Consider the following 21,652-nt stretch of genomic DNA (forward strand, 5'->3'; position numbering starts at 1 on the left):
ACCAGTTCTCTCGACTCCTCCGGCGTGGTCACCCTCGGGCCAAATTTGAACCACAACAAGCCCAAACATGCTTGTTATGATCTCCATCTTCTATCCTGCTTTATACTCAATTTCCATGAATAGATCAGAAAACCTTTACCATGTAAAAGGCCCAGATCATGGATCACAGTTGCAGCAGGATGGATAGTCCTTTACATTTGTCACATGCTTATTATTGAAGAATTATTTATAGGTACTGAAAAATCCGTAAGAAATGTATACAACAAGGAAGAGAACTTGCAGAAGTCGCATATTTCTTTAAGGATTTCTTAGAACAGATGCGTTCCCATCAACTGCCCAGCTCCTCCATTCCATGACTATAGTGAAATAGATACCTATGCCAAGTGGTAATTAGGTAGGGCACGTTTCATGGTTTGACAGGCACACGAATAAACAAAGGAGTGAAATATTACAACAGACATTTCTTTTACCTTTCTTCGGTCCTGCTTCGGTGCCCAAAAATACGAAAGTAACCTATGTGTGGGGGGGGGGGGGGGGGGGGGGGCGTTGATCCATGCCATCCATGCCATCATTCACATGGTATCTATTTAGTTCTAAACATTTTTTCCATAAAATTAATGGAGCTATAGATTGGGTGGCTGCTTATGTAGCCAATCACTCCGGTAGTATCCTATATACTGGTAATGAAAAGTTGCCTCTGACACTTCGAGATATTTTATTTTCTGATTTTATTGAATGCATTCATATTCGTCAGATATAATCCGCCCATTTTTTTTTTTTAAAAAACTCTCATGTCATACTCTTTTATCAATTTGATAAATATTCCTTCGTTTGCTTAAAAAAAATTTAAAAAGAAAATTGTAATCAGTAGTCATATTTGCAATAACAACCTTGTCGAATGACGATATCATCGTTTTCCTTTCAGCTGCCTCTTCGTCTTTTTTATCTATTTTGACCTACTCTGTGTGCTCGTTTCTTTTCGTATAAATAGAATAAGAAGAGGGGTGGAGGAAGCGAGACAGAGAAAGGGCACCGAGAGATCCGGCTGCGTCGGCCATGGAAGGACGGCAGGGCTTGGTGTTGGCTCCGGCCGGTTCTCCCCCGAACCCCATCGCGCAGGTGCAGGCCCGGTTCAAGGAGCTGGAGGGCGGCTTCCGGGCATGGCTGGCGAGGCAGTCGATGCCCGTCGAGGCCGCAGTCGTCACCGCTACCAGCGCCGCCCAAGGCGCGGCCATCGGCGGCCTCATGGGCACTCTCACCTCCGACCTCACCTCCGCCTTCCCCGCCCCTCCGCCCCAGGCCGCCGGCCTCAGCCCCCAGGCCATGTCCTCCCTCAAGCAAGCCCAGGTCTACGCCTTTCCTTTCCTTTCCTTTCCTTGCCTTCTTCTTTGTCTTTTGTCAGTTCTTCCACTCCTTGAAGAATCGTTCTACTTGTCGTGGAGTTCCTTGATGGGCTTGGGTTTATCTAGGGTTTCAGTTTCTTGATTGTTCTGTTCCCAAGTATTTTTGCCCGCTTTTTTTTTTTAAAAAAGAAAACTTTCGTCTATTTTCTTGCATAGATTAGCAGCTGAGGAGATCATTTCATGTAAGTAATTTACGAAGATGTATCTGCCTGCACACAGATGATTAAGATGGTCAAGGATGTTGTTATGTCCTGATTCCACGTTTATCTCCAACACTTCTCTTTACCTAAAATATTGGATTTTGTTTCACAAGCTAATGGTTCCGCTGTTTCGGTTCGTGGATATAGACGTCTTCAAATCCAAAGAATTCCGATCTTAAATGCAAGTTGAGAGTCTGTGGAAAAGAAGGAGAACGGATCTTTCCTCTGAAGAAAATAAATGAATGTATTAGAGTTTTAGACCATTAGTTGCGTGGAATGAAGTAAGATAGCACCAATTTGCGAAGTAAAGAAGAGAGTGTTTGACTTTTCATCTGGCAGACTAATATCTCACCTCTCACCTTTTTTGAGGCTTTGTTTTCAGATTGATCTATGCATATTTAAATAATCCAACTAGCATGGCAACATGTTTTGCATCCTTTTTAATCAACAAGAAGAGAAGAGTGTGTTTCAATAACCCGCATGATTGGCTTTAAGAAGTTAGTTACTATTCCAAGTTCTTGTGAGCCACATTGGTCATGTGTATATCTTGTTATGTTGTTAGTAGGTTTGTGCTGCTTGTTCTTGATCTTTGCATGCTGGGAAATAAAAGCATATGGCTATTTTACAGCATGTTAAAAGGAAAATCCTCTTTACTGATTCATTTGTCATGCATAAGTTGCCCCCTTGCAATTTTCCAATCTTCCTAGCACACATTATCTACTGATACACGACACTTATTTTTCTATTTTCCCTGTCTACATATATAATTTTTATGTTACATGAATTACAGGCCTTTGCAGGTGGCCCCTTGGTACAAGCTCGTAACTTTGCAGTCATGACCGGTGTAAATGCAGGTATTTCTTGTGTGATGAAAAGGATAAGAGGAGTGGAGGATGTCCAGAGTAGGTAAGGCTTCACTTAGTATCTTGGGTGTTTGAGTTCATTCTACTGACTATACCCCTTTTTAGTTCTTGGCATTTATGCAATGGCATCCCGATTATAGGATCAGAAGATTGGAAGACATCAAAACTCCTGAAGATAGAAACTGTGCATTTGTTATCATTAAATATGCAATATCAGAAAATATATGGTTTCTAATTACACCTAACACATCTGAACTTCATTTTTTTCCCCTTCAATAAGGGAAAATATATAGGTGGACAAATAAGAAATTTATGACAGGAAATAATACAATAATTCAAAATGAGAAGAAAAGTAGCAAAAGCAGAAAGGGCACTATGACCGTCTATCCCACCTAGAGTTGGGCACTGGGCCGGGCCGCCCACGGCCCGGCACGAAGCGGGCCGTGCCTGGCACGGCCCGCTAGCTACAGTACCGGGCCGTGCCTGGCACGGCCCATTTAAGGGGGCCGTGCTGGGTCATGGGTTTCTGGCCCGCGGGCCGAGCCCGGCACGGCCCGCTTTGGGCCTGGGCTGGCACGGCCCGCTCTTGGCCCGCGGGCCAAGCACGGCACGGCCCATAAGGGCTTGGGCCGGGCTGGCCCGCGGGCCTGGCCCGGTCCGGGCCTGGGCCGGGCCAGGCACGGCCCGTTTCCATAAAAATTAATGTTAGCATCCCACATATGCCATGAAAATTTCGAAATAATTTTCAGATTGCAGCGGAAAAACTATGCGGGATCCGTTCATCGCATGAACATCTTTTAAAACTTTTCGTTTGTAGATAGATTAGAATTAAATTATTTTAAACCATTTTAAAATCATTAAGAAGATCAGATCTTCACCTTGTGCGGGTAGATGGTCTCCGCAAATCTGATTTACGTCGTATTTGATCAAGGCTCAGTGGAAGCCGCACATGCGTCCGGCCTCTACGGGTATCCACACGAAGTAATGAGTCGATCGAAGCCTTTGGATCTCCCCGGGGTGCTAGCTCCCTTGCAGAGAAGGCTTTTGATGGCTGAAGTCTTTCTCCTTACAGCAATCAACACTTGGTTGCTTTCTCTTGAGGATGAAGAAGAGGAGAAAAAAAATAAAAATAAAAGGAAGCATACACTTGCAGCCTTTTATTTTTGGCGGAAGAAGGAAAGAAAAAGAGATGCACACGCCTCCCTTCTTTTCTTTGTTGGTGGCTGATGAAACCCCAAAAGAGGAGAGGGCTTCTCACGGCTCAAAGAAGGTTGAAAGGAGGAGAGGTACGGCTCAATCATAGAAATAATCCATCCATGCGGCAGCCCCCTTTTATTATGGTTTAAGATAAAGTTGGAGCTCCTAAAATTTAGGAGCTCCATCTTTATCCATTATTCAAGAGGAGGGGCGTGGGCCCCTCCTCCTTTTCATCCCGTGAAATGCCAAGGGAGGGGTGTACGCCCCTCCCTCCTTATTTTACATCATGCTGCCTCCACTTGATCTAATCAAGTGGAGGTTAGGGGCTTAATCTTAGGTGGTTTAGTCCCTTTCAAAAGGACTAGGTGCACCCTTTCTTTCATTCCAAATCCTAATCCAATTAGGATTTAATTGAACAAAGACTCCATTGAACTCTTCAATCCTAATCCAATTAGGAGTCTTTAATTAATTAGATTAAAATTAAAATTAATTCTAATTAATTAGGACTTAAGAAAATCTTAATTTAATCAAGACTTGTTCAAATTTCAGCCCTAATCAATTAGGACTTTAGAAATCCTATTCCAAGTAGGACTCTAATTTAATTTGAAATCCTAATCCAATTAGGACTTCATGAATCCTACTCCAAGTAGGACTCATGATCAAGTCTAATTAAGTAATCCAATTAATTAAATTAAATTGCAATCCGATTGCAATTGTTCCTTCTTCCAACCACTAACTCTTAGCGGGTTATCCATTTATCAATCTAATTGATTATTTGTGATTCCTAATCATATTCAACCATCGGATCGGTCATTACCTCTAATGTGTGTGACCCCATAGGTTCTATTCTGACTGGTAGTGAGATATATTGCGATCTCTATCACAATATCATTGAAAACTCCTTTCAATGGGTTGAAACAATTCCAACTCAACTCATCAGGGTTCATCGACCATCAAGATGATCCCTGTAAGTCTCACCATCCACCAGTGACACCTAGCAGTATGTAGTGGCTACCCAACAGAACAGAATGATGAACCTCTAGGTGCAGTTATCGTATGATACAGTCCCTCTATCGTGGATCCCTACAGACCGGAGGTCATGGATAACTCGTCAAACCCCGTTGTCTGTCATATGTCTAGATTTATTTGACTTGAGTTCGATAGTGAAAAACTCTTTCTCCACTTTATATTTTTGCTCTGGCCAAGGTCTTAGAACTCAGTCTAACAAATCACATAGGATTACTCCTCTTCTATCAAGGTCGATAGATTCCATGTAAGTGCATACTCTACTCCTATGGTGAACTTACTGCAGCCAATCTACACTACAAGGACCCATATGGCTAGAGACCATGTATACGTGTAGTCAAACTACAATAACCTTACTGTGAGTAGCCGAAGTACCGCAGGTCAAAGGACCAGTCACACTATTGCAACATCAAGTAAGTCACTGACGAGTGGATAGACATCCAAGTGACTTCTTGTCTTGGTCACGCTCAGTACCCTTGTTCTCTAACAAGCACCTGCACTATCACTTCAGTGTCCCCACACTGTGGACTCGAGTCTCGTCCATCCATAAGGAAAGCGATCTGTGCACTGATCGGATCGATCACCGTCCTCGTGATGATCCATTGATCAGGAGCATTTAGAAATTAATCACCAATGATACATGGCTCAAATTCTCAACTCTTGAGAATATGTATCATCATCTTATTAATTTCTTGGACGATTCATAGACACATAAACAATATGAATGAAAAAGATGCCCATTTATTATTCAATAATAATAAAGTCAAGTACAAATTTATGTCCTAGAATTAATAATGTGTCCGCCAAATTGGCTTCTAGGGCATACATCTAACAATCTCCCACTTGCACTAAAGCCAATCAGCCATATATCTAAGTCCCATCTTCTCAAGGTGGGCTTCAGTCTTCTGCTGACTTAGCTGTTTAGTGAGCGGGTCTGCCACGTTGTCCGCGGAGTCTACTCTCTGTACCTCGACATATTTCTTCTCGAGATAGTCGCGTATGAGGTGGAAACGCCGCTCTATGTGCTTGGACTTCTGATGAGACCTTGGCTCCTTAGCGAGAGCTATGGCGCCATTATTATCGCAGCAGAGTGTAATGGCATCTGATGGCATTACATTTAGCTCTGCAATGAATTTCTTGAATCAGAAGGCTTCCTTTGCAGCTTCAGAGGCGGCGATATACTCAGCTTCCATGGTAGAATCAGCAATGATCGGTTGTTTGGAACTCTTCCAATTTACCGTACTACCATTGCATAAGAACACATATCCAGATGTAGACTTTCTATCATCAATATCAGTCATAAAGTCTGAATCTGTGTATCCTTCTATCTTTAACTCCGATGCTCCTCCAAAGACCAAGAACAAATCTTTAGTTCTTCTTAAGTACTTAAGAATGTTCTTCACAGCTGTCCAGTGCTCTTCGCCTGGATTCGACTGATATCTGCTAGTGACACTCACAGCAAGGGCTATATCAGGTCGTGTATATAGCATGGCATACATGAGGCTCCCTATTGCAGAAGCATAAGGAATCCTGCTCATGCGTTGAATCTCTTCAGATGTATTGGGGCACATCTTTTTGGAGAGATGAATCCCGTGCCTAAAGGGTAATAGACCCCTCTTGGAGTTTTTCATACTGAACCTCTTCAGTACCTCCTCTATGTACATCTTTTGTGATAGGCCAAGCATCCTTTTAGATCTATCTTTATAGACCTTAATCCCCAAAATGTAGGATGCTTCCCCAAGGTCTTTCATGGAGAACTCTTTTGACAACCAGACCTTGACCGAGGTTAGCATAGGAATATCATTTCCTATTAGGAGGATGTCATCCACGTACAGTACGAGGAACACGACAGCACTCCCACTAACCTTCTTGTAAACACACGGTTCCTCTTCGTTCTTGATGAAATCAAATGATTTGATTGCATCATTGAAACGATTATTCCAGCTCCGAGATGCTTGCTTTAGTCCATAGATGGACCTTTGCAGCTTGCAGACCTTGTGATCACCATCACTGGAAGTGAAACCCAAAGGCTGCTCCATATAGATATCTTCATCAAAATATCCATTCAGAAAAGCAGTTTTCACATCCATCTGCCATATTTCATAATCATGAAATGCTGCAATGGCAAGCAATGTTCGAATGGATTTCAGCATGGCTACAGGTGAAAAGGTCTCCTGATAGTCAATGCCTTCGCGCTGACTATACCCTTTCGCTACTAGCCTTGCCTTATAGGTCTCTACCTTTCCATCCGAACCTATCTTCCTTTTATAGATCCATTTACATCCAATAGGTACTATACCTTCTGGTGGATCTACTAAGGTCCAAACTTGGTTGGAATACATGGAGTCTATCTCTGACTTCATGGCTTCCAGCCATTTCTCGGAATCGATATCAGATATCGCCTCGTTGTAGGTATTGGGATTTTGTATATATTCCCTATCTCCCATGAGGAATATTTCCTCTGTGTCCTCTCCTAGTATACCTAAGTATCTATCGGGAGGATGGGAGACCCTACTTGATCTACGAGGTGGAGGAGGTACAACGTGTACTGGCTCTGTATGAATAGCTTCTATAGGATCCATGACTCGTTGCTTTTCAGAGACTCTCTCTTCAAGCTCAATTTTTCTCCCACTGCCTCTATCAAGGATAAACTGTTTTTCCAAGAAGACGGCATGTCGGCTCACAAACACATTGTGATCCTCTGAGACGTAAAAATTGTATCCTAATGACTCTTTAGGATATCCAATGAAACGAGCACTTATGGTCCTAGACTCTAACTTGTCCGCCTGTAGTCGCTTGACGTGGGCCGAACATCCCCAAATCTTGAGATGACCAAGTCTCGGCTTCTTACCATACCATATCTCATACGGTGTGGTAGGAACGGATTTAGAGGGAACTCTATTCAATAAATAAATTGCGGATAATAAGGCATCTCCCCAAAGAAATATAGGTAGATCAGTGAAGCTCATCATGGATCGGACCATATCCAATAGAGTCCGATTCCTCCTCTCTGACACCCCGTTGAGTTGAGGTGTACCCGGAGGCGTCCATTGTGAGACTATGCCATTCTCCTTGAGATAGTCCCGAAATTCCCCACTAAGGTATTCTCCTCCTCGATCTGATCGAAGAACCTTAAGGATTTTTTCATTCTATTTTTCTACTTCATTTCTGAATTCTTTGAACTTTTCAAAAGACTCAGATTTGTATCTCATAAGATATACATACCCATATCGTGAATAGTCATCGGTAAAGGTTATGAAGTATGAATAATGACCCCTGGCTAGCACATCGAATGGGCCACACACATCAGTGTGTATCAGGGTAAGTATTACAGTGGTCCTCTCCCCATGTCCTACAAAGGGTAATCTAGCCATTTTTCCTTGAAGACAGGACTCTCAAACTGGATATGACTCGGAAGTCAATGGGCCAAGAAGCCTATCTTTCTCCATTTTGTTCATTCTGTCCTCTCCAATATGGCCAAGCCTGAGGTGCCACAAATACTTCTGGTTTATCTCATCTTTGGATCTTTTAGATCCTATGGCACTCACTACTTGCTCAGACACATTCACAGACACATCAATATGCAAGTGATAGAGACTGTCAATCATGAAACCACGTGCAACTAATTTATTTCTGAAATAAATAGAACAGCAGTCTTTGTCAAAGGTCAAAACATGACCATCCTGTGCTAAACACGAAACAGAAATCAAATTTCTGCTAGCAGCAGGGACATAATAACAGTCTCTAAGCAATAAACTAAATCCAGACGGTAATCGCAGAGGGTAGGTGCCCACAGCTACAGCAGCAACTCTTGCTCCGTTGCCAACCCGAAGGGTCACTGCACCTTCCGCCAGCCTCCTACTTTCCTTTAGACCCTGCATATAGTGCACAAATGAGCACTAGAACCAGAATCTATAACCCAACTAGAAGTAGAAGAAACCGTAAGGTTAGTTTCAATCACAAGCAAGTCTAGCATACCTTCAGAAGGTGTGTCCCTTTTGTTCTTCAGGCTCTCGAGGTATGAAGGGCAGTTCCTTTTCCAGTGGCCGTCGACGTTGCAGTGGAAACATTTTCCTTTGTCATCAGCCCTTTTCTTATGAACTTCCTTCTTAGGCTTTTTGTCTTTCTTGTGCTTCTTTGCAGGCTTCTTTTTCTTCCAAGTAGACTTTCTCTTGGAACGAGAAGTCAGTTCAGCAGCTAGAACAGAGCCCCTTGAACCTTTCAAGGCCCCTTCAGTAGTTACCAACATATTCAACAACTCGGTCTTCGTGCATTCAATTTTATTCATATGGTAGTTTACTATAAACTGACCAAATGAATCAGGAAGGGATTGCAGGATCAGATCTATCTGCAGTTCCTTATGCATGGACATACTGAGCTTCTCAAGCTCCTCGAGGTCCTTGATCATAATCAAACAGTGATCGTGGATAGACTGCCCCTCGCGCATCTTTGCCTTGAAGAGCCTCTTGGACACTTCAAAGCGTGCAGTGCGGCTCTGCTCACCATACAACTCTTGCAGGTGAGCCAGTATTTCTCTAGCAGTCTTTATGTTCTCATGCTGGCATTGAAGTTCGTTAGTCATGGATGCCATGATGTAGCACTTGACCCTAATGTCGTCATCAGTCCACTTCTGATGCGTCTCACGCTGATCATCAGTAGGACGTGCTGGTAGCCTAGGGATATCATTCTCGAGCACATACCCTATTTTCTCACAATTCAGAACAATTTTCAGGTTCCTAAGCCAGTCTTTATAGTTGGTTCCGGTCAGTCTGTTGGTCTCAAGGATTCGGGTCAAAGGGTTTGAAGCTGACATTGTGATCTGTAGAGAGTAAAGATTCTAGTTAGACTTTGTACTTGAACTTAATTTGTTCTATGGACTTTTAAAACAAATATGCTCCCACTATTTTCTCGAATCCCTCATACTCCCCTGATGGAGAAACGAAAATCCTACGCGACTAGGATTTCTAGTGGGTACTGCGGTCTCACCGATTTACATGCCGCCTCACCTAACAGTTATTGGTGACATATAAATGGATGAGTGTACAACTCTTGTACAATGCTTCTCAAGCATATTGCAGTGGTACTTGGTCTCTAAGTGATGAAGACCTCACCTAACAGTTATTGGTCCCATTACTTAGTTAAGTCAGACCCACCGTATAACCGCGGAAATAAAGTCGTCATTGGGTCCTCACCTAACAGTTATTGGTGCCCAACCCCACCTTTACCCCACAACATCTCATGTCTAATAGAGAGGTCCAGTCCCCCGATGCAACTTGCCCACTGTGTCCAGCCGAGACAAATCAACGCCGGAAAGACCTTAGCAGCTCTACTACGGTGGAAGACCTATGGACTTAATATTGCATAATCAAGTCTTAGTGTTTGCAACTTGAGTTCTTCATAAGAGGTAATCGAACAATTGGCCAGGTAAGCAGGTGGGAGGCTCCCCTTACTCAGAGAGTAAGGTCCTAATTAAGTAACCACCTTATAGGCTTGCCTAGACACCAATTAGATCAATTAATCAAATATGACTAACTCATGTTGGTTCACCCTCGACTGATTAGGGAGGTTTCGATTTAGGTCTCACTCGATCGCGTATTCACATCTCATGCAAATATAAATCTACCCGCATAATCATAAGCATTAAACATCCAGGCATTTATCAAAAATAAAATTAAATGGTGATGATCATGGATCCAGGATGGGGTCATTTTACAAGCACATGCACGTCAATTGGTTTGATCGTCTTCAACTTTTGACTCGATCTTGATCCTCTAGATCCAATTGTGATCAACTCCTTGATCCATCTTCAATCAACCCTTGATCTCGATCCGCGCATGTTGAGCTTGTTGATGTACATATCGATCAACCATCGACGTGCAACACACATCACAGATTACATCCCAGATTGCTTTAAAAATTAAATAAAAATAAAAATAAAATTACAACCCTTTTCATTGAGACACGCAGGTCTCTAATACATAAATTTAAGATGCACGCAGGCATCTGAAAATTAAAATTACATGCATCACAGAACATCGCAGAACATTTCAGCACATTCAAAGGGTCCATCCATGATCATCACCATACGCATCACATGCATAAAAAAATTATTTTCAGATCTGTAATTTAATTGATTATTCCATCTCATGACTTGCTGATCATGCTAGATTTGTCTCTAAATATTTGTAATCACATTATCAAAGCTTTAGAATTATTAATCTAAGCATCTAAAAATTAGTATGCAGAAAAATCAGCAAGCTGAAAATTCTGCATACATAAATTTCAGCAAGCCTAATCCCTTAAATTTCAGATCTAAAATGCCTTGAAAAATTTAATTCTAATCTTAATCTACATAACCATGGCTCTGATACCACTGTTAGCATCCCACATATGCCATGAAAATTTCGAAATAATTTTCAGATTGCAGCGGAAAAACTATGCGGGATCCGTTCATCGCATGAACATCTTTTAAAACTTTTCGTTTGTAGATAGATTAGAATTAAATTATTTTAAACCATTTTAAAATCATTAAGAAGATCAGATCTTCACCTTGTGCGGGTAGATGGTCTCCGCAAATCTGATTTACGTGGTATTTGATCAAGGCTCAGTGGAAGCCGCACATGCGTCCGGCCTCTACGGGTATCCACACGAAGTAATGAGTCGATCGAAGCCTTTGGATCTCCCCGGGGTGCTAGCTCCCTTGCAGAGAAGGCTTTTGATGGCTGAAGTCTTTCTCCTTACAGCAATCAACACTTGGTTGCTTTCTCTTGAGGATGAAGAAGAGGAGAAAAAAAATAAAAATAAAAGGAAGCATACACTTGCAGCCTTTTATTTTTGGCGGAAGAAGGAAAGAAAAAGAGATGCACATGCCTCCCTTCTTTTCTTTGTTGGTGGCTGATGAAACCCCAAAAGAGGAGAGGGCTTCTCACGGCTCAAAGAAGGTTGAAAGGAGGAGAGGTACGGCTCAATCATAGAAATAATCCATCCATGCGGCAGCCCCCTTTTATTATGGTTTAAGATAAAGTTGGAGCTCCTAAAATTTAGGAGCTCCATCTTTATCCATTATTCAAGAGGAGGGGCGTGGGCCCCTCCTCCTTTTCATCCCGTGAAATGCCAAGGGAGGGGTGTACGCCCCTCCCTCCTTATTTTACATCATGCTGCCTCCACTTGATCTAATCAAGTGGAGGTTAGGGGCTTAATCTTAGGTGGTTTAGTCCCTTTCAAAAGGACTAGGTGCACCCTTTCTTTCATTCCAAATCCTAATCCAATTAGGATTTAATTGAACAAAGACTCCATTGAACTCTTCAATCCTAATCCAATTAGGAGTCTTTAATTAATTAGATTAAAATTAAAATTAATTAGGACTTAAGAAAATCTTAATTTAATCAAGACTTGTTCAAATTTCAGCCCTAATACAATTAGGACTTTAGAAATCCTATTCCAAGTAGGACTCTAATTTAATTTGAAATCCTAATCCAATTAGGACTTCATGAATCCCACTCCAAGTAGGACTCATGATCAAGTCTAATTAAGTAAATCCAATTAATTAAATTAAATTGCAATCCGATTGCAATTGTTCCTTCTTCCAACCACTAACTCTTAGCGGGTTATCCATTTATCAATCTAATTGATTATTTGTGATTCCTAATCATATTCAACCATCGAATCGGTCATTACCTCTAATGTGTGTGACCCCATAGGTTCTATTCTGACTGGTAGTGAGATATATTGCGATCTCTATCACAATATCATTGAAAACTCCTTTCAATGGGTTGAAACAATTCCAACTCAACTCATCAGGGTTTATCGACCATCAAGATGATCCCTGTAAGTCTCACCATCCACCAGTGACACCTAGCAGTATGTAGTGGCTACCCAAAAGAACAGAATGATGAACCTCTAGGTGCAGTTATCGTGTGATACAGTCCCTCTATCGTGGATCCCTACAGACCGGAGGTCATGGATAACTCGTCAAACCCCGTCGTCTGTCATATGTCTAGATTTATTTGACTTGAGTTCGATAGTGAAAAACTCTTTCTCCACTTTATATTTTTGCCCTGGCCAAGGTCTTAGAACTCAGTCTAACAAATCACATAGGATTACTCCTCTTCTATCAAGGTCGATAGATTCCATGTAAGTGCATACTCTACTCCTACAGTGAACTTACTGCAGCCAATCTACACTACAAGGACCCATATGGCTAGAGACCATGTATACGTGTAGTCAAACTACAATAACCTTACTGTGAGTAGCCGAAGCACCGCAGGTCAAAGGACCAGTCACACTACTGCAACATCAAGTAAGTCACTGACGAGTGGATAGACATCCAAGTGACTTTTTGTCTTGGTCACGCTCAGTACCCTTGTTCTCTAACAAGCACCTGCACTATCACTTCAGTGTCCCCACACTGTGGACTCGAGTCTCGTCCATCCATAAGGAAAGCGATCTGTGCACTGATCGGATCGATCACCGTCCTCGTGATGATCCATTGATCAGGAGCATTTAGAAATTAATCACCAATGATACATGGCTCAAATTCTCAACTCTTGAGAATATGTATCATCATCTTATTAATTTCTTGGACGATTCATAGACACATAAACAATATGAATGAAAAAGATGCCCATTTATTATTCAATAATAATAAAGTCAAGTACAAATTTATGTCCTAGAATTAATAATGTGTCCGCCAAATTGGCTTCTAGGGCATACATCTAACAATTAATGCTTCATAAGTTTTTTTAATAAATTAATAAATATTGAAAACTAAGGATTTATTAATATAAAGCCACCTTAATGGTGGGGGTTTGGCATAGACCCCTACCAGTTTATTAATTTAAATCAAAAAATGGTACATGAAGGGAGGTTTGGACCTTGGTCTGACCTCCAGAATACAATAAGAAAGGGCCGAGGTTTGGACCTTGGTCTGACCTCCAGAATACAATAAAAATGTACAATTATAAAAAATTAAGAAATCTTACTAATCATCAGTGATTCAGTGAATCAGTATTCACTCTTCAGTAGTGTTTGTATCATCATCATCAGAGGATGTTGTATTATATCCACCTTTATCTTGAAGTCTTGCCTCAGCATCCAACCAATCTTTGAAGCAGAGAAGCATCTCCACCGTTTCGCCCGTCATCCTACTTCTCTTTTCGTCAAGAACACGCCGACCTGCACTAAAAGCGGATTCCGATGCTACCGTGGACATCGACACAGCTAAAATATCGCGTGCAATTGCAGACATAACAGGATATTGATTTTTAACACTCTTCCACCAAGATAATACATCTAGATTCTCTATTTGATTTTCATCATATGCAGACTGAAGATCATTTCGTAAATAAAATTCTAGTTCACTAATTAAAGATGAAGAAGATGAAGATAAACTTGAAGCATGTGTGTGTTTTCTCTGTGCAATGAATGAAAAAATAGATGACGAACGAGAACTACTAGAAGAAGAAATAGAGCTTTGCACGGAAAATCTAGATCCACGAATTTTTTCATCATATATAGCATAAATATCATAAAGAAGTTGTTTTACCTCATTTTTAGCAGGTTCAGGATCTTGATTCATATTTTCACAGTATGCATCAAGTAAAATTAGCACGCCATTCAATTTAACTCTTGGATTCAATACAGCAGCTAAGTTATGCATAGGACATATCTTGTCCCAATACTTATTCCATTTAGATTTCATTTGGTCAATAATAGGCATTAAAACATCATCATATCTATGTTCTGCAAATTTTTGATTAATTATATATGCTTGTTGTAAAAATGAACATGAAGTTGGATAATAAATACCAGAAAGAACATTGGTAGCATTATAAAAACTAAGCAAAAAATCTTCCAAAATTTTTTCTTTATTTCAATCAGTTTCAGTCAATGTAAAGTCTAATCCACGATCATTAATATATGCACTTAATAAGTTTTTATATGGGTATGCATCATGTATCATGCTATATGTTGAGTTCCAACGAGTAATTACATCAAGTTTAAATTTTTTAAAACGTTTACCATGATTTATACATAGTTCCTTAAATTCTTGAAGTCTTGATCTTGAAGCATGAATAAAAGAAACTGCATTTCTAATTTTTGAAATCACATCTTGAATCATGCCCATGCCAACTTGAACAGAAAGATTTAAGATATGACATGCACATCTAATATGCAATAAATTTTCATCTAACATGGGATGCAATGAGTCTTTTAATAATGTAACAGCAGAATTATTATTAGATGCATTATTAAAAGTAATAAACATAATTTTATCATTAATATTATATGAACATGCAGTTTGATAAATGACATTTGAAATTTGTTGCCCAAAATGTGGAAAATCAAAAGCACGAAAAACAAGAATACGTTTATTTAATTGCCAATCATTATCAATATAATGAGCAGTAATGGCAATAAAACAATTACTACCTACAGATGCTGACCAAATATCAGAAGTTAATGAAATTTTTACATTTAAAGTAGAAAGTGTTTCAATTAAACTTTGTCTCATTGCTAAAAAGTTAGTCATAGCTACTCTTCTAAATGTACGCCTACTAGTTCTTTTGTAAGCAGGTTGTAGGTTTAATTGAACATATTCTTCAAAATTAAAAGATTCACATAAACTAAAAGGTAATTTATCCTTAACTATCCATTTTACAAGTGCTTTTCTTTGATTTTCATGATTATATGCAAAATTACCTACAAGTAATCCCCCTTGTATATTAAGGGTACTTTGAGTTTGAGCATGAGAATCATGCATCCTATGACTCTCTTGATGTCTTTTTAAATGCCCTGTTCCCCCACTACTACTACAACTATAAAGTTTGGCACATTTTTTACATTTAGCTTTCCAGACTCCATCAACCATAACTCTATCAAATTCATTCCATACAGTACTAGTCCTCTTACGAGAAGAGGTTTGATCTTCACTCGGTTCACTAGTTCTAGAGGAACTAGGAACATGGGGTTGGGGATTAGTTTCTTCTCTCTCAGAAACAGGAGGAATGCCAAAATGACTTTCCTCAAAAGATGACATATCTAAATTGATGAATTCAAAAAATAAAAACTAACCACAAGGAGGAATTGAGTAGAGGGTCGGAGGGCAGAGGCAGAGCCGAGATTCTGAGCTTCCTCTTGTGCTCTCAACAGGAGTGACCTTCTCTTCTCAACAGGAACCTCCTCTTGTGTAGCACTTGAACACTTGCTAAATGCAAACTAAAAATTAAATTGCTAGAAGAGCACTTTAGAAGAGAGAAATAATAGCAGTAGAGAAGGAGAGAATAGTTGGTTTGGTGTGGTGAGAATGAGGGAGGAAAGGGCTATTTATAGAAGCCCAAATTTTTTTTCCCAAAATACCCCTCAATTTAGACGTTTTTGGACTGTTGGGAGGGGCAATTTTGGAAATTTCCCAAAATAGCCGTTGGAAACGGCTATTTTTCTCCCCCTCTCTCCAGACGGGCCGTGCCCGGCCCGGCCCGCCAATAGACGGGCCTGGGGCCGGGCCGGGCTTCCGTTCTGTGCTGAACGGGCCGTGCCGGGCACGGCCCGTTTAGACCTCGGGCCGGGTGGGCCTGGGCCGGGCCGGCCCGGCACGGCCCGATGCCCAAGTCCCACCTCCCACCCACTGGTAACAACAAAAGCATTAGCAGAAGCTCCTAATAGACCTATCATCTCCAAATTACAAAGTGGAACATAATGCTGCAAAGAATTTTTATGGAACATTGTAATCAGCTGATAGGTGACTGGGGGCCTCTGAGCAAAGGCAGATTGTAATAACCCCAAATTTTTTTTTAATAAAAAAGGGATAGAATAGTCCTTTAAAATTGATATAAGGGGTAAAATTGGAAGGAATCAAAAATTAATGGCATAATAGTAGATGCGTTGAAGTGTTAGGGGCAAAATGGGAAGGAATCAAAAGATAATGGCATAATTGCAGATATATCGAAGTGGCAAGGGCAAAATGGGAATTTAATAATATTAAACAAAGGGTGAATAGTGCTTTGATGTGATTTAAAGGGGGGGTTTACTGTGGCTTTTGGAATGAAACCGAGAGACAGAGAGGGGGAGTCTCAGGCGTGAAACAGAGAGGAAAGAAAAAAAAGAAAAAGAGAAGAATAAGAAGAAGAAAGAAGAAGAGGAAGGGGATTCGAGGAGGAAAGGGATTCCGGTTGCACTTCCAGCTGAAGGGAAAAACGTAGGTCTCCTTCCTCTCTACGCAAGGACCCAAGTTTCACAAGAAGAAAAAGGTAAATACCCGTCCCTATCTAGTATTTTAAAGAATTTATGCTATAGAAAGGGTAGATGACAGTTGTAGAGGGTGTTAAAAGAGGAAGAATCGGATTTCGACAAATTTTTCCGGCACTACGGAAAAACTGTGTCGAAATTCCAACTTCGGTGAATTATTTCAGGGGTCAATCGGCCTCCGATGGGGATGCATGTTACCATTTTGGAAACCCCTATGAGTGTAGAATATTGGGTATAAATTTCATAAAAATTGGAGTTCGAAAAGTGGATCAAAATCGGGATGAAGTGACCCACTGTAGGTCCGGGTTAGTGTTCATCCGAGATAAAAAAGATGAAAAAGGTGGTGTTGGGTCGACTCAAAGTAAGCCGGAGTCGACTCAGGGCTGAGTGGGGTCGACCCAAGTCTGGTAGGGTCGACTCTCTCAGAAAATCCCAGAGAATGGGGATTTTCGGCTCAGTGCTTGGGGTCGACTCAGGATAAGCTGGGATCGATCCAAGCGGGAGAAGGTCGACTCTCAAAGTTGGGGTTAACCCAAGATTTAGTAAAATTTTGGATTAGAAGGGATTCGATCCTCTCGCACACCTTGATCCTAAAGTATTGGCCCAAGGTGTGTGTGGGATACTTTTGCATCATGATTCATATAAATTGAGGATACTCTTGCATCATGATTCATATAAATTGAGGATTTATTTAATATGAATAAAGGGAAAAGGGAAAGGATTTAGAAAAAAGAGGAGTTGAATCAATTAAAGTTTTCTATATTTATGATTGGCATGTAGATTATGGCCCTTGATACAAGACTAAATGTATTGTAAATGCATGTATCAGTTGGGCAAGAAGCTAGGGAACAAGAGGAGGAAGTCCCCTACTGCCTACCATAAAGTTCTAGAGGCGTATCAGGGCTGTGCCAGATTGGCAGGTGAGTGGAAGTTTGTACTTTGCACCATGAGCACATTCCTTATTCATTTTTATGAATGTTGCCAAGTGTGACTTGATTCCACCTGAGCTTATTGATTAATTGTTGTGATAGATTCCTCTATATTTGTTCTCCATGATTATTCTGTACATGCATTTAAGGGAACATTGAGAGGAATTACGAGGGGTTGATGAGTAATCAAATTGGTTCCAAATTGTGAAATGATTTCTTTTGTAAATTAATTTCATTTTCTCTATTTCAAAGACTTGTGAGTGGTAGTCTTGATTATACTCTTTTATGAGTAGTTAAATTGGATCTGAATTGTGAAATGATTTCTTTTGTAAATTGATTTCATTTCCTCTATTTCAAAGATTTGTAGAGCCCATTTCAGTGGTATATTGAGTTACATTGCACACCCTTGACCCCTCACTCCCAATCCTGATGTTAGTTTATGATTGGGTCGGAGTCGAGTGAGTGGTAGTCTTGATTATGCTCCTTTTTAGTAGAGTATTGGGAGTGTGCATTATGGCATTTATGCATGGCTTGGCAGTATCTGCAGGACACTTATAGTCGATGGGGGTTGAACATCGGCCTGTGTGCACATAGTAGCCTTCTGGGTGGGCGGAGCCCAGTCCCTTCCTAGGGAGGACACGGCTCTAGGTGTAGGATCGGCCAGTCCTACGACTTATATTCTGCTTGCCGCCGGGCATAGTAAGACCCCGCGAGGTGCAGTATGGCTTTCCGCGGATGTAGAATTACCGCGAGGTGCCGTTTAGTATATAGATGTGAGATGGATTTCTGTTCTGGATACTGGCCAGCATTTACATTATCAGTATGGTGTCTTATCCTGCATGTGCATGTGACAGTGGGGAGTTGTTGCTGGTTCGCCTGGGGCGTAAAACCCACCTCCCGACAACTGTCTAGCATTTACATTATCAATATGGTGTCTTATCCTGCATATGCATGTGACAGTGGGGAGTTGTTGCTGGTTCGCCTGGGGCGTAAAACCCACCTTCCGGTAGCTGTCTTGTTGATGATTCAGCCTATTGACACCTGATTTATATGATTCAGTACTATGACCTGTTGAGAATATTCACGTTATCATACATACTTATTTGATTATTCTATATATGCTCCAGATGAGTTGATTGGGATTGTGATGATTTACTCCTTATTTCTTATGTTGAGTTGTGTACCCTGTTCTTGACGACTGCTCATATGCTCTTGAGATTTCACCTCGAGCCATGATTATATCTTGTCTAATGTGCATAGTACTCTCTACTCCACTCACTGAGTATTTATATACTCACTCCCCAGTTTGATATTTTTGATTGCAGGGCAGGTATTGTATAGAGAGGAGCAGGATTAGTGGTTGCCTGCTAGCTGTGCCGCTCCATAGTATAGTATAATGTAGATAGAGGTTTATACCCTTTTGGTGTATTATAAACCTTCTGTTGTATATAGTGTATAGTTACAGTTATAGATCCTGTTGTGGATATGAGTTTGACCATGGATGGAATGGAAACTAGATTTTTATACAGATGAGTTATATGCCTGTGATGATGTATTGATATATATTATCCAGGTTCATTATGTGACAGGTTATGTGATTGCTGCTCTGACAGGTAGTGTTGTTGTATGTAATGAGATAATTCTGACAGGTCACCATAGGAAAGGTGATCATTTTGTGCATGCATCATGCCAAAATTTTTCAGAATTTATTGATGATTGATAGGTAGTAGGGTTCTACGTGGTGGCTGGTGGCCTTATGCCTACCCGCACCCTAGGACCGTCGCGGCGGCCCGCCGGGAATGGGGCGGGGGTCGTGACAAAGCTTGGTATCAGAGCAAAAGTTAAGAAGAGTCATGTCAGAGCAATAGGGTGAGTCAGGAATAAGTATAGGATTATACTATGGAGCATAGGGTTTTTCTGTAGGTTATTTTATGAGTCATATACAATTATGTAAAATATATTTAGGGATGAGATTTAAGAGTTCTTTTTGGCTCTACTTGAGACAAAATTTTATATCATTCAGTTTACAATCAAGATTTATATTTTGACAGAAAGTCAATTAATAAATTCGGAGGATATTGATCAGAGTTGTGTAGCGAAAGTATAGTGGATCGAATCAATTTAAATTGGTCAAAAATATTGACTGTGATGGGAGACTAGATTTTTCAATAATGAAGATTTGTGTTAATAAGAGAAGGTGAATATTGTAGATTCTCAGATTAATTATGATATGACTATGTGATCTCTTTGATGGTTTTTGCTATTTTACTATGTTAAGAGATAATTTATGTAAACTCATCATAAATTCTTGACTGCTAGGTAGCCGTAAGCAACATGGAGGATGAAAGAGAAATAAGGGCACCTTCTCCGGACCCTGATAGCCAATCAATTTCACAAACTACTCCACACTCCATAGCAACCCAGGCAGATTTAGCAGGAGTGTACCAGTTAATAGCACAACTGCTTGAGCAACAGCAGCAGATGCAGTTAGCTGCCCAACCTGTACAGCCGATAGAATCCTATTACGAGAGGTTCCGTAGGCTGAATCCACCGATGTTTAATGGTGGGTCCGATCCCATGATAGCTGAGGCCTGGATCCGGGAACTGGAGAAGATGTATGAGTTACTTCAATTTTCCGAGGAGGTAAAAGTCAAACTAGCTATCTCCATGCTAAGGGGGAGTGCTGACTCTTGGTGGACTGCTATGGAGACAGCATATGAGGTCAACGGGATGGCCTGGGGGGATTTTAAGAGAGTATTTTATGCTAAGTACTTTTCGGACTCAGTTAGGCAAATGAAGCAGAATGAGTTTTTATCGCTGACTCAGTCCGAGCATATGACTGTCTTGGATTACGTCAATAAGTTCGATGAGCTGGGTCGATTCTGCCCCCAGTTCATGGAGGATGATATGAGTAGAGCCAACCGGTTCGAACAAAGGCTTAGACATGAGATCAGGTCTCGGACTTCTTCACAGTTAATTACCAGCTATATGGATATTTTGGACAGAGCCTTGAGAGTAGAGGCTGAATTGAAAAGATCTGATAGAGAAAGGGCTGACCTGATGAGATCCAGATCAGATAGAAGTCAGAGTGGCAGGCCATGGGATTTCAGGGGCACTCCAATTCAAGAGAAGCCCAGGGTCCGCAATTATTCTAGCATATCCCATAGTGGAATCATCAATATCACCATAGCAGATCCCAGAGCCCGCACTTACTCTAGCAGATCCCATAGTGGGCCCTATATGAGGAGAGCGAGGGCATGTTATAGTTGTGGGCGGACTGGACACCTGGCACGTGATTGCCCATACAAGAGGAGGAATGAGCTCAGACCTTCTGTACCTGGTGACCAGAGGCCAAGAAGTAATGCTCGAGTTTTACACTGACCCACCAAGATGCTAGTGTTAATGACCGGGTGGTAACAGGTATATTACCAGTCAGCTTGATTGATCCCTCTATTTTGTTCGATTCTGGCACTATGCATTCCTTTATTTCAGTTAGTTTTTCTAGATAACTACACTGCATACTTGAGGAACTAGAAGAATCACTGTGTGTTCCTACACCCCTATAGAAAACAGTAATTGTTGACATTAGTGCAAGAATTGCATAATTCAAATAGGGGTAGGAGAGTTAGTGACAAATCTTATATAACTTGACATGCAAGATTTTGACATCATTTTGGGAATAACTTGGAGGTCTCAGTACCACACTCATATTGACTGCTACAGTAAAAGAGTGATATTCTAGATATCTGAAGAACCAGGGTTCTTCTTTCAAAGCGATGCACTCGTGT

At 40.9% G+C, this 21,652-nt stretch overlaps 1 protein-coding gene across 1 annotated transcript in view; it reads left to right on the plus strand.

Moving 5' to 3' along the window:
• The first annotated feature begins 976 nt into the window (after positions 1-976).
• Positions 977-21,652, plus strand: part of LOC103722289 (chloroplastic import inner membrane translocase subunit HP30-2-like) — a 28,819-nt gene continuing 8,143 nt past the window's right edge. Inside the window, exons 1-2 of the mRNA XM_008812787.6 lie at positions 977-1,347; positions 2,394-2,509. Of these exons, the coding sequence (XP_008811009.2) occupies positions 1,057-1,347; positions 2,394-2,509 (407 nt within the window). The 5' untranslated portion in view covers positions 977-1,056. The remainder of the gene's footprint in view (positions 1,348-2,393; positions 2,510-21,652) is intronic.

This window comes from Phoenix dactylifera, chromosome 13, assembly GCF_051530095.1.
Source record: "Phoenix dactylifera cultivar Ajwa chromosome 13, Ajwa_hap1_PhDact_Kaust_v1.1, whole genome shotgun sequence".
Classification (NCBI taxonomy): domain Eukaryota; kingdom Viridiplantae; phylum Streptophyta; class Magnoliopsida; order Arecales; family Arecaceae; genus Phoenix; species Phoenix dactylifera.